Raw genomic sequence first — 12,501 nt, forward strand, 5'->3', positions numbered from 1 at the left:
ATACCTTGACTTTGTTGTACTTAAGCCATTTTGCCACAACTTTGGAAGTATGCTTGGGGTCATTGTCCATTTGGAAGACCCATTTGCGACCAAGCTTTAACATCCTGACTGATGTCTTGAGATGTTGCTTCAATATATCCACATAATTTTCATCCCTCATGATGCCATATATTTTGTGAAGTGCACCAATCCCTCCTGCAGCAAAGCATCCCCACAACATGATGATGCCACCCCCGTGCTTCACGGTTGGGATGGTGTTCTTCGGCTTGCAAAGCTCCCCCTTTCTCCTCCAAACATAACGATGGTCATTATGGCCAAACAATTATATTTTTGTTTCATCAGACCAGAGGACTTTTCTCCATGTGCAGTTGCAAACTGTAGACTGTTTTTTTTATGGCGGTTTTGGAGCAGTGGCTTCTTCCTTGCTGAGCGGCCTTTCAGGTTATGTCGATATAGGACTCGTTTTACTGTGGACATAGATACTTTTGTACCTGGTTCCTCCAGCATCTCCACAAGGTCCTTTGCTGTTGTTCTGGAATTGATTTGCACATTTTGCACCAAAGTACATTCATCTCTAGGAGACAGAACGCGTCTCCTTCCTGAGCGGTATGACGGCTGCGTGGTCCCATGGTGTTTATACTTGCGTACTATTGTTTGTACAGATGAATGTGGTACCTTCAGGCATTTGGAAATTGCTCCCAAGGATGAACCAGACTTGTGGATTTCTTCTTTTTTTTTTATTCTGAGGTCTTGGCTTTTGATTTTCCCATGATGTGAAGCAAAGAGGCACTGAGTTTGAAGGCAGGCCTGGAAATACATCCACAGGTACACCTCCAATTGACTCAAATTGAACTCCGCATGTATGGTTCCCTCCGTGAAGCATGGAGGAGGAGGTGTGATGGTGTGGGGGTGCTTTGCTGGTGACACTGTCAGTGATTTATTTTGAACTTAAGGCACAGGTAGGCAGGCTAGCCTAGTGGTTAGCGCGTTGGACTAGTGACCGGAAGGTTGCTAGGTCGAATCCCTGAACTGACAAGGAACAAATCTGTCGTTGTGCCTCTGAACAATGCAGTTAACCCATTGTTCCTAGGCCGTCATTGAGAATAAGAATTTGTTCTTAACTGACTTGCCTAATTAAATAATGGTAAAATAGTTTCAATAAACAGCGTTCTGCAGGTATATGCCATATCATCTGCTTAGTGTGACTCTCATTTGTTTTTCAACTAAACAATGACCCAATACACCTCCAGGCTGTGTAAGGGCTATTTGACCAAGAAGTAGAGTGATGGAATGCTGCATCAGATGACCTGGCCTCCACAATCAGGAACACTATGGGGGTGCCACAGGGTTCAATTCTCGGGCCGACTCTTTTCTCTGTAAACATCAATGATGTCGCTCTTGCTGCTGGTGATTCTCTGCTCCACCTCTACGCAAACGACACCATTCTGTATACTCCTGGCCCTTCTTTGGACAATGTGTTAACTAACCTCCAGACGAGCTTCAATGCCATACAACTCTCCTTCCGTGGCCTCCAACTGCTCTTAAATGCAAGTAAAACTAAATACATGCTCTTCAACCGATCGCTGCCCTCAAATACCTAGGTGTCTGGTTAAATGTTTAAGTCTCTTTCCAGACTCACATTAAACATCTCCAATCCAAAATGAAAGGTAGAATCAGCTTCCTCCTTCACTCATGCTGCCAAACATACCCTCATAAAACTGACTATCCTACCATCATTGACTTCGGCGATGTCATTTATAAATAGCCTCCAACACTCTACTCAGCAAATTGGATGTAGCCTATCACAGTGCCATCTGTTTTGTCACTAAAGCCCCATATACTACCCACCACTGCGACCTGTATGCTCTAGTTGGCTGGCCCTCGCTACATATCCGTCGCCAAACCCACTGGCTCCAGGTCATCTATAAGTCTTTGTTAGGTAAAGCCCTGCCTTATCTCAGCTCGCTGGTCACCATAGCAGCACCCACCCGTAGCACGTGCTCCAGCAGGTATATTTCACTGGTCACCCCCAAAACCAACACCTCTTTTGGCTGCATTTCCTTCCAGTTCTCTGCTGCCAATGACTGAAAAGAATTGCAAAAATTACTGAAGCTGGAGACTTATATCAAATCAAATCACATCAAATTTATTTATATAGCCCTTCTTACATCAGCTGATATCTCGAAGTGCTGTACAGAAACCCAGCCTAAAACCCCAAACAGCAAGCAATGCAGGTGTAGAAGCACGGTGGCTAGGAAAAACTCCCTAGAAAGGCCAAAACCTAGAAAGAAACCTAGAGAGGAACCAGGCTATGAGGGGTGGCCAGTCCTCTTCTGGCTGTGCCGGGTGGAGATTATAACAGAACATGGCCAAGATGTTCAAATGTTCATAAATGACCAGCATGGTTAAATAATAATAATCACAGTAGTTGTAGAGGGTGCAGCAAGTCAGCACCTCAGGAGTAAATGTCAGTTGGCTTTTCATAGCCGATCATTAAGAGTATCTCTACCGCTCCTGCTGTTTCTAGAGAGTTGAAAACAGCAGGTCTGGGACAGGTAGCACGTCCGGTGAACAGGTCAGGGTTCCATACCCGCAGTCAGAACAGTTGAAACTGGAGCAGCAGCACGGCCAGGTGGACTGGGGACAGCAAGGAGTCATCAGGCCAGGTAGTCCTGAGGCATGGTCCTAGGCCCCAGGTCCTCCGAGAGAGAGAGAGAAAGAAAGAGAGAAAGAGAGAATTAGAGAGAGCATACTTAAATTCACACAGGACACCGGATAAGACAGGAGAAGTACTCCAGATATAACAAACTGACCCTAGCCCCCCGACACATAAACTACTGCAGGAGGTGTCAGGAGACACTGTGGCCCCATCCGATGATACCCCAGGACAGGGCCAAACAGGAAGGATATAACCCCACCCACTTTGCCAAAGCACAGCCCCCACACCATATCTCCCTCACTAACTTTAAGCATCAGCTGTCAGTGCAGCTTACCAATCAGTGTACCTGTACACAGCCCATCTGTAAATAGCACACCCAACTACCTCATCCCCATACTGTCATTTATTTTTTGCTCTTTTGCACCCCAGTATCTCTGCTTGCACATCATCATCTGCACATCTTTAACTCCAGCGTTTAATTTCCAAATTTTCGCCACTATGGCCTATTAACCTTATTACGTTTGCACACACTGTACATAGATTTTTCTATTGTGTTATTGACTGTGCATGTGTTTATCACATGTGTAACTCTATGTTGTTGTTTTTGTCGCACTGCATCGCTTTATCTTGGCCAGGTCGCAGTTGTAAATGAGAACACAAGGTGTCTACAAGGTGTGAAAAGCGTTCCATAGGGTTGCTGGCTAATGTTGACTCCAATGCTTCCCACAGTTGGGTCAAGATGGCTCAATGTCGTTTGGATGGTGGACCATTCTTGACAGACACGGGAAACTGTTGAGCATGAAAAACCCAGCAGTGTTGCAATTCTTGACACATACCGGTGCGCCTGGCACCTACTACCATACCCTGTTCAAAGGCACTTAAATCTTTTGTCTTGCACATTCACCCTCTGAATGGCACACATACAAAATCCATGTCTTAATTGTCTCAAGGCTTAAAAATCCTTCTTTAGCCTGTCTCCCCTTCATCTACACTGATTGAAGTGGATTTAACAAGTGACATCTATTGTAGCGGGCATTGACGCAGTGTCGACCCCTCTCATCAACTTTTGTTGACTTTTTTATTAGACCACTCGCAGAACAGCTCCCCTCCTTTGTAAAGGACACCAGCATTATGATCTCTATCATTGAATCTCTTGATCCTCTCCCTGAGAATACCTTGTTAGTTACTTTTGATGTTGAGTTGTTATACACAAATATTCCTCACGAGGGCGGTATTGAAGCTATGGAACATTTTCTTCTGCAACGTGACCCTAATAAACTACCTTCCAGTGAATGCATTATAACATTGGCTGAAATAGTACACACACAACTACTTCATGTTTCTAAATGATTTCTTTATTCAGACGAAGGGTACTGCTATGGGATCCCCCATGGCTCCTAACTATGCTCATTTGTATGTGGGTTACATGGAAAACATTCTGAAATTAATGTTGTTCAATAATTCACACAAAATGTGTTATTAACATGTCATTGGACACAAAAGGCACCAGATTGTAGGAAAGACCCACCTATTGTTATACCCTCTGCTGAGACAAAGAACTGGGTCCAATTAGAATCACTCAATGATGATCATAATAACAGAAAAGGCACACAAAGAATCAGTAATGGTCTCAATTTCTATTACTGCACTTTTTATTCATAAAGTCACACACTTGACTCATCTCTCCTTTGTGGACATCCTCACTGAAGTGTAAGTTACACCAGTGTAGATGCCGTTGGATGGGAAGACCAGCTGACTGCCATTCATGCAGGTGACTTTCACTGTGGCCCTGTAGTCGAGGTCGATATTCGCTTTCCCCATTGTGATCTCAACATCCATGGTCTTCCCTGGCGGGATCTTCAGGTTGATGGTACCCGATTCTGTTATGGTCTCTGTCTTCTGCAGGCTGGTGGATTGCTCCACTCCTACGGTCAAGCTGAACCCTGATGTCACCTCGACCAGATCTGGGATCCCTGCTTTGACCGACACATTCAAGGTGGACTCCATTTTGTTCCTGATTGACCAGGAGGAAGTCTTGGTCAGGGTCTTGCTGTATGTAATGGACTTTTCTAGAACCAAGGAGGTGTCGTTCTGGTGAGACACAGATTTCACATGTTCTGGGGTCACCTAAAATCAACAAAGATACAAGTTGTAAAAACAAGACAAAGACAATTTAATAACTGATAGATTTTTAGAAAGCCAACAATAATAACGGGTGTGCTTGCTATCGTGGACTGATGCGTACGAGTAAAGGTAAAACATTCTTTTTTTTCTTTTTCTTTCGAGTAAAGGTAAAAAAACATTTTTTAAAAAGGTGTTGATGCTATTTTACTGACCAAGGCCAATTAAACATAAGGCATGACTGTCCTAGAAATGAGATGCCTGATGAATGTCGACCCCCATTTTGGATTATATGTTTTAAAGTGGACAGCCCCCTTAATGTTAGAGCATCGGTAGAGTTTTCCTGAGCCGTCTACACACACCTGGGGTTTGAAGAGGGACAGGGTGGGATACTCCATGTCGGTCAGCACGGACGACTTGACGGTGTTGATGAAGAGGAAGCCCATGCAGTCGATGTCCGAGCCAGACCTGCCCTGCAGCCCCAGGCAGATTCCGGACCCCACATTGATGGTGTACTCAGTCTTCAGTCCCCAGCTGGTCATTTTTTCAAAGAACTCCCTGTTCTCATTTGTCGTGAACTTGATGGCACCCAGACGTGTGCCGGCGCCGTTACCCCACAGAGACAGCTTGGTGATGCGCTCGCCGAGTTTGAACTCAAACTCTTTGAAAGTGTTAGCCTCTCCAAAGGTCGCAACGCGGCCGTCGGTAAGCTCCACCCGCACAGCTTTCACCTGCCAGCCTTCCACCGCCACTCCAATCTTCTTGAGGGTGGCACCGTTGTTCATGCCGTGGAATTCAAATGCACTGCCTCCTTGACCACCTATAAGTTCCAGTGTGGTTGCCATGTTGAGTGTGTGTGTGTGTGTGTGTGTCAAGTAACCTAAAAAATACAAATTTGTACACATAACTTCAAGCTTCAACTCAAAGGAGATCTGATTCAGACATTCAAAGTACCAAAAGGAAATTAAAGAACAAGATATAAGGATCAAATGATAACCAAGGGATATAATGACTTATAATGACCCAGCACCTCCCCACTCTACCTCCTGCTGTTTCTTCCTGATCAACACCATGGAGTCCCTCTCCTACTCCCAGCACCTCCCCACTCTACCTCCTGCTGTTTCTTCCTGATCAACACCATGGAGTCCCTCTCCTACTCCCAGCACCTCCCCACTCTACCTCCTGCTGTTTCTTCCTGATCAACACCATGGAGTCCCTCTCCTACTCCCAGCACCTCCCCACTCTACCTCCTGCTGTTTCCTCCTGATCAACTTGGTGACTTGAGTAATGAAACATATTGTTGTGTAAGTGAGCACGTCTCTATGCATTGTAAATTTAATTCTGATGTTGCTATAATTACAATTTATAGTACAAATGTTACAGATGCTACATTAGAATATAATAACCTGCCCTATAATGATGAGTATGAATGTAATAGATGCTCATCAGAATATGATAACCTGCCCTATAATGATGAGTATGAATATAATAGATGCTACATCAGAATATGATAACCTGCCCTATAATGATGAGTATGAATGTAATAGATTCTACATCAGAATATGATAACCTGACCTATAATGATGAGTATGAATGTAACAGATGCTCATCAGAATATAATAACCTGCCCTATAATGATGAGTATGAATGTAATAGATTCTACATCAGAATATGATAACCTGCCCTATAATGATGAGTATGAATGTTATAGATTCTACATCAGAATATGATAACCTGCCCTATAATGATGAGTATGAATGTAACAGATGCTCATCAGAATATAATAACCTGCCCTATAATGATGAGTATGAATGTAATAGATTCTACATCAGAATATGAGGTGTTCATGGTGCTGAAACTCACCTCTCCAAACAAAGTTTCTGCTTTGAAATATCTGAAAGAGTAAAGATATAATTGAATTAATATAGAACAATAATCTTTAAGACAGACTGCAGTATTCACAGGTATGCATTAAAATATTTTGACACTGTCTAATATATAACAGGGTCTGTCAACCTTTTAAAATATACAGTATGTCCAATTGAATCTAACATTCATATTTAGTCAAGAAATTCCTAAAACATGACTGTTAATAATTAAAACTTAATTTCTGGATGTAAATCGAAACTTTACCTCGATTTCAAATGGTTTCAGAAAGGTGAAGTATTTTATTTTACCGGACTTTAACAATTTAGAATCTGTAATTTCAATACTAGTTGTGTTAGTCAAATCAAGATGAAAAGGAAAGTTTGGTATAAAGCACTAGACTCAACAGTCTACTTTATAGGAACAACTAAACATCATACTGTCATACCACATCTGCATATCTGAGTCAAATGAATCCTTGTAATAATATAGTATAAATACAACATGAACATGCAACAAGAAATATGTGTCACGCCCTGGCCATAGAGAGGCTTTTATTTTCTATTTTGGTTAGAACAGGGTGTGACTAGAGTGGGCATTCTATGTTTTATTTCTTTGTTTTTGGCCGAGGGTGGTTCCCAATCATAGACAGCTGTCTATCGTTGTCTCTGATTGGGAATCATACTTAGGCAGCCTTTTTCCCACCTGTGTTTTGTGGGTAGTTGTTTTCTGTTTTGTGTCTGCACCTGACAGAACTGTTTTGTTCTACTTTATTATTTTGTTTCAGTGTTCAGTTTGATTAAATATCATGAACGCTTACAACGCTGCACCTTGGTCTCCTTCTACTTCATACGACGAGCGTGACAATATGAATAGCTAGAGAAACCTGTGTTTAGTCACTCACCTGAATACATTACACAGGATCAGCAGAGCAGGCCAACATCCACCATGTGAAAACAAAAACAATAGCAGGCCAAAGTGAACAATGTGAATACAAAAACATCATGTCATATATACCGATCAACTACAAATAATGACCAGTAAGTCAACTGTTTCATCATTTAGGTACCGTTTGTTCCCTGAAATGGGCAGTTAATTAGTAATAAAATCAACCTTAGTTATAAAATATTTTTTCACTTAGCAAGATGAGTTGGTTAAGATTTTTTTTTACTGACATACAACGCTTTTGCATGCCTCAGTTTCAAAGATGGATGTAGATTCTCTAATTTTAGTAAGCTTTCATGTTAAAGCTGCATTAGGTCATAGTTATTTTTAACAATTTCGTGAAATTGTCATCACACACTGTCAGCTATCAGTATGTAAAATGTTCTGAGAGAAGATCCAGCTTCTTTGACTGCCCTTCACTCTGCAATCACTCTGAAATATCATTCCAGACAATCGTGTCCCTAGTAGGGATGCACCTAATATGCACAAATAATTAGATTTAAACAGATAAATATACATGATTAATTATATCAATTTCATTATTTGGGATTTATTAACAGTTATGTCTGCAGGCAGAAGGCACAGAAAGCGAACGAGAGTGTGTGAGAGAGTTGAGTCCCTCCCCTCCTGTTCAGCTGAGGCAGGGTCTATCGCTGCACACAGAGGAGCAGAAGTTGGAGCCAGATAAATGTTTGTTTGTTGGTAACATTCCTGTTCATGCATTCCATTTATATTATGGATAATAAAGTTGGTAAAGTGACTGAACAAAGCCTGTTTTTTGTCGAGATAGCACCAGTCACCTACTTTGAAAATTGGCAACTTTCCAGTTGACTTGATGGACTATTGCTAGCAAAGTCTGCTTTCTACACATACCTACTGCAGCTTTAACAGAGCAAAATTGCTGGCATGAAGAATTTCCTCTCTCAGTTCACCTTTCCCTGCAGTTCAATAATTTGGAACCTGACATTTCAGCACCCATTGCTAGATTTGTCAATCAGTGTATTCAAGATGAAGACACAGCTTGATGTAAAACACTACACTCAACAGTCTACTCACCTCACATTAAACATCATACTAACATCATACTTTTGAATTCAAAACAGAACAATAGGAGGCTGAAGTCAACCATGTAAAAACAAGGCCACAGTAAACATGTCGTCCCCCACGAATGATGCAGTATCCACTATTTATTTCACAATGGCGCCGGAGGGAAGGGCTGACTCCTTATCGTCTCTCAACCAACCAAGCTATTTTGTTTGTTTTTACATTATGCTGCTGCTATTATTTGTTATTCTTATCTCGTACTTTTTTAAAACATTTTTGGGGGGGTATTTTCTTAACTGCATTGTTGGTTAAGAGCTCGTAAGTAAGCATTTCACTGTAAGGTGACACCTGCGCATCTGACAAATAACATTTGATTTGATTTGGGCCAATTTAGATATTGCGTGTGACTAACAAATTGCAGTTAATTGCCATAGCTCCCACATTGGGCAAATCAGTGTAACTTTGTAAATGTTGGATCTCTATGGCAAGACGAATCATTCACCCAAGTTTTGTCAAAATCAGCCCAGTGCTCTCAGATATATTGTTTTACCTACGTACAAACAAACATATGAACGGACAGACAGAGACAGATCCGTAGTCCCCTCCCAAATTTAATATTGGGGGACAACAAACCCATACCATGCTTGTTCAGCTAAACTTTATAACTGATGTAGGAACTGTTTCAGAGTATAGGAAGCATTTGTTCCCTGAAATGTTTTGTTAATAAGTTGGTCAAAATAAATATATAGCTCTCAAATATTCCTCATATAGCAAGATGAGTTATTTCGGGACATTGTGTACTTACATACAATGTTATGCAGTCCTCAGTGTTAAGGATGACTATAGAAGATCTTGATGGAAGAAAAATGATTGGTTCCGAGATTCCGAGTGATGTTCAGTTGTTTAACATCAAAGATGCATCAGCGGAATACGTGTCTCTGGAGTGGAGAAACACTCTCTTATATAGCAGCAAAACTCCCCTCATGCCAATACAATGATGTGCGTCAGTAGTTTTCTAATGAAATTGACACAAACCCTTTGACCCCGATTAAGACATTGTATTGTGCTAATCATGACAAATATGTATCAACAGTTGTAACCACTCCTGGCAACACTTCCTCTTCTTGCTGGAAGTGGCGACACATATTGGTGGTTTCCAGTCACTTGCCAAAACATGCTCAAATGCAACAACACCTTTCTCTACTCATACTATACACTCTAAGAAGAAAGGTTCTATCTAGAACCTAAAATGGTTCTTTGGCTGTCCCCATGGGAGAAGCCTTTGAAGAACCCTTTTTGGTTCCAGGTAGAAACCTTTTGAGTTCCATGTAGAGTTCTGCAAGGAACCCAAAAGAGTTCTACCTGAAACCACAAAGAGTTCTCTTTGGAACCAAAAATGGTTCTCTTATGGGGAGATCCTGATAACCATTTTGGATTCCTTTTTTCTGAGACTGTAGTTTTTTTCATCAAAACATTCTACAAGTTTAAAGCCTATGTGGTGGAAAATGTCTTATACTGAAGACATAGTAGTGAATTGTACAAGCTGTATGCATTCTCTGTTTTGTTTATCATGATTCGTGCAGGTGACTGGGTAAATACACAAAGGGACACAGTCATAACCTCACCCTCAGATGAATTGTCAGAATGCCCAGAACATTTTCTGGAAGTTAAAATATGAGACCTTGCTCAATTTCTTTGTGGACTGAGCCTGAATGATAACAGCCAGCCACATGCAGGAACAACCCCTAAATCATACCTACATTGCCAAAAACCTTGTTGCTTTTCCCCTTCAGAGCTTCAGTAGACCTATACCAAGGTTTGTAAACCTCTCCGTACATTAAACAAATAAAGATTGCTTCATTTACTTTGAGTTTACTTTGAGTCCTTAGTGGTGAATTTCCACCTCAATTCTGGCATCACAAACTTATGGTTGATTTGTCTGTGGTGGTTCAGCAGTGAAGCTCTGGCTGGGAACACCAGTGAGGTTTCTTTCACCCTGATTAACACATTTTTATTGTGCTAATCATGACAAATGTGTGTGTTGGAAATTGAACATCAGGGACACCTGAAGTCCATATTAAATTATGACATTATCAGTTAACTGGAGATGTTAAAGCAAACACGTACCGGTGTGCGTAATGAGGAAGTCCAGGTGTCCATAATGATGTTTGCCAGGAATGGTGGTTAGTAGACCGGCGACGTGGAGTGCTTTAGAGGGGGAGAGGGAGTATACCCCTTGCGGGTTCGACGTGGGTTCGATGTCAGCATCTGACGCAAACCCGATGAACTTGGTCATGAGTCCGCCATTGGTGGCAAATGACAAGGTGAAAAGTTCAACTAGGAACTTAACTGAACATGAGATTTTCCTGTGTGGCTTGGGTGATTCACCAGCTGACACTTACCGCCCTCCTCTGATAAGGGGTGTGTGCCTAAACGGCACTATGGTTGAGGATGCCATACTGGCAACCTGGTTGGAAAAATCTGCAATCAGTATGTAAATATTCAACGCAATTTCGAAAACGTCTAACTGCAATCCACTTGTGCCGAAAACATTCAGATTTCCACTGGGAACGACTCCCCAGACGATACTCACCGCTATAGGGGTGTGTGCGCTATCAATCTGCATTGGAACCAAGGAAGTATCTCACTACCAACTGGTTGTCGCGGACTTCCCACATACATTCTATGTGGGAGCAGAAATGTTGGTAAGATTGGGTGTTAAACTCGATACCATGCACCAAGTTCTTCGGTCTTTGGCGCAGCCAGACCAACATGCCTTGTCTTTCGAACCGGTGCGAATGGCAACCGGGCAGACTATTCCTGAAGCTTGCAAGGTGATAACTGAGTCCGTCATGGTGATTCTAGGCAAGAACCACAGAGGTTTCTGTAAGACTGAACCTGGCGCCCGGATACCGGATGGAAGGCCGCACTCCGTTCTTCCATCCGTCTCCCCGCAACTATTCGGCTTGGGGCTAACTATCAATGGCAACCCGCTGTTGGAACTAACCGCCAGATCCACTTAAACAAACAACAACACAGAGTTACACATGGAATAAACAACATACAGTCAATAATACAATAGAAAAAGTCTATATACAGTTTTTGCAAACGAGGTAGGATAAGGGAGGTAAGGCAAAAAATAGGCCATCGTGGCGAAATAATTACAATATAGCAATTAGACACTGGAGTTTTAAGGGAGGTAATGTAACGTTCTTCGTCGGGCGAAAGAGAGGAGGACCAAACTGCAGCGTGGCAAGTATTCATTATTTTAATGAAAACGAAACTCGAACAAAACAACAAAACTAACGATAAACGAGAATGACACGAAACGAAACAGTCCTGTCTGGTGACATACACATAGACAGAAAATAAACACCCACGAAACACAGGTGGAAAAAGGCTACCTAAGTATGATTCTCAATCAGAGACAACTAACGACACCTGCCTCTGATTGAGAATCATACCAGACCAAACGCAAAAACCAACATAGAAAAACGAACATAGACAACCCACCCAACTCACGCCCTGACCATACTAAAACAAAGAATTAACAAAAGAACTAAGGTCAGAACGTGACAGGTAAGGTAATAAATAGGCCATCGTGGCGAAATAATTACAATATAGCAATTAAACACTGGAGTGATAGATATGCAGAAGATGAGTGCGCAAGTGGAGATACTGGGTGCAAAGGAGCAAAATAAAAATAAAAAAGAACAATATTGGGATAGGGTAGTTGGATGGGCTATTTACAGATGAGCTATGTACAGGTGCAGTGATCTGTGAGCTGCTCTGACAGCTGGTGCTTAAAGCTAGTAATGGAGATATGAGTCTCCAGCTTCAGGGATTTTTGCAGTTCGTTCCAGTCA

At 41.9% G+C, this 12,501-nt stretch overlaps 1 protein-coding gene across 3 annotated transcripts; it reads right to left on the reverse strand.

The window, feature by feature from the left end:
- Positions 1 to 3,974: 3,974 nt before the first annotated feature.
- On the reverse strand, positions 3,975 to 9,581 carry LOC120041573 (aerolysin-like protein). Of its 3 annotated transcripts, none has more exons than XM_038986445.1 (4): positions 9,445 to 9,581; positions 6,644 to 6,674; positions 5,143 to 5,660; positions 3,975 to 4,786 (listed from the first exon to the last, which is right to left on the reverse strand). In XM_038986445.1, the coding sequence occupies exons 3-4, from the start codon at positions 5,623 to 5,625 to the stop codon at positions 4,337 to 4,339; spliced, it is 933 nt and encodes a 310-aa protein (XP_038842373.1). In that variant the 5' UTR covers positions 5,626 to 5,660; positions 6,644 to 6,674; positions 9,445 to 9,581; the 3' UTR covers positions 3,975 to 4,336. The 3 variants fall into 3 exon arrangements, with proteins under 3 accessions (XP_038842373.1, XP_038842372.1, XP_038842374.1); XM_038986444.1 differs by having other exon boundaries at positions 9,441 to 9,581; XM_038986446.1 differs by lacking the exon at positions 9,445 to 9,581 and adding an exon at positions 7,551 to 8,884.
- Positions 9,582 to 12,501: the final 2,920 nt, after the last annotated feature.

Source organism: Salvelinus namaycush, unplaced genomic scaffold (genome assembly GCF_016432855.1).
Source record: "Salvelinus namaycush isolate Seneca unplaced genomic scaffold, SaNama_1.0 Scaffold479, whole genome shotgun sequence".
In the NCBI taxonomy this organism is placed as follows: Eukaryota; Metazoa; Chordata; class Actinopteri; order Salmoniformes; family Salmonidae; genus Salvelinus; species Salvelinus namaycush.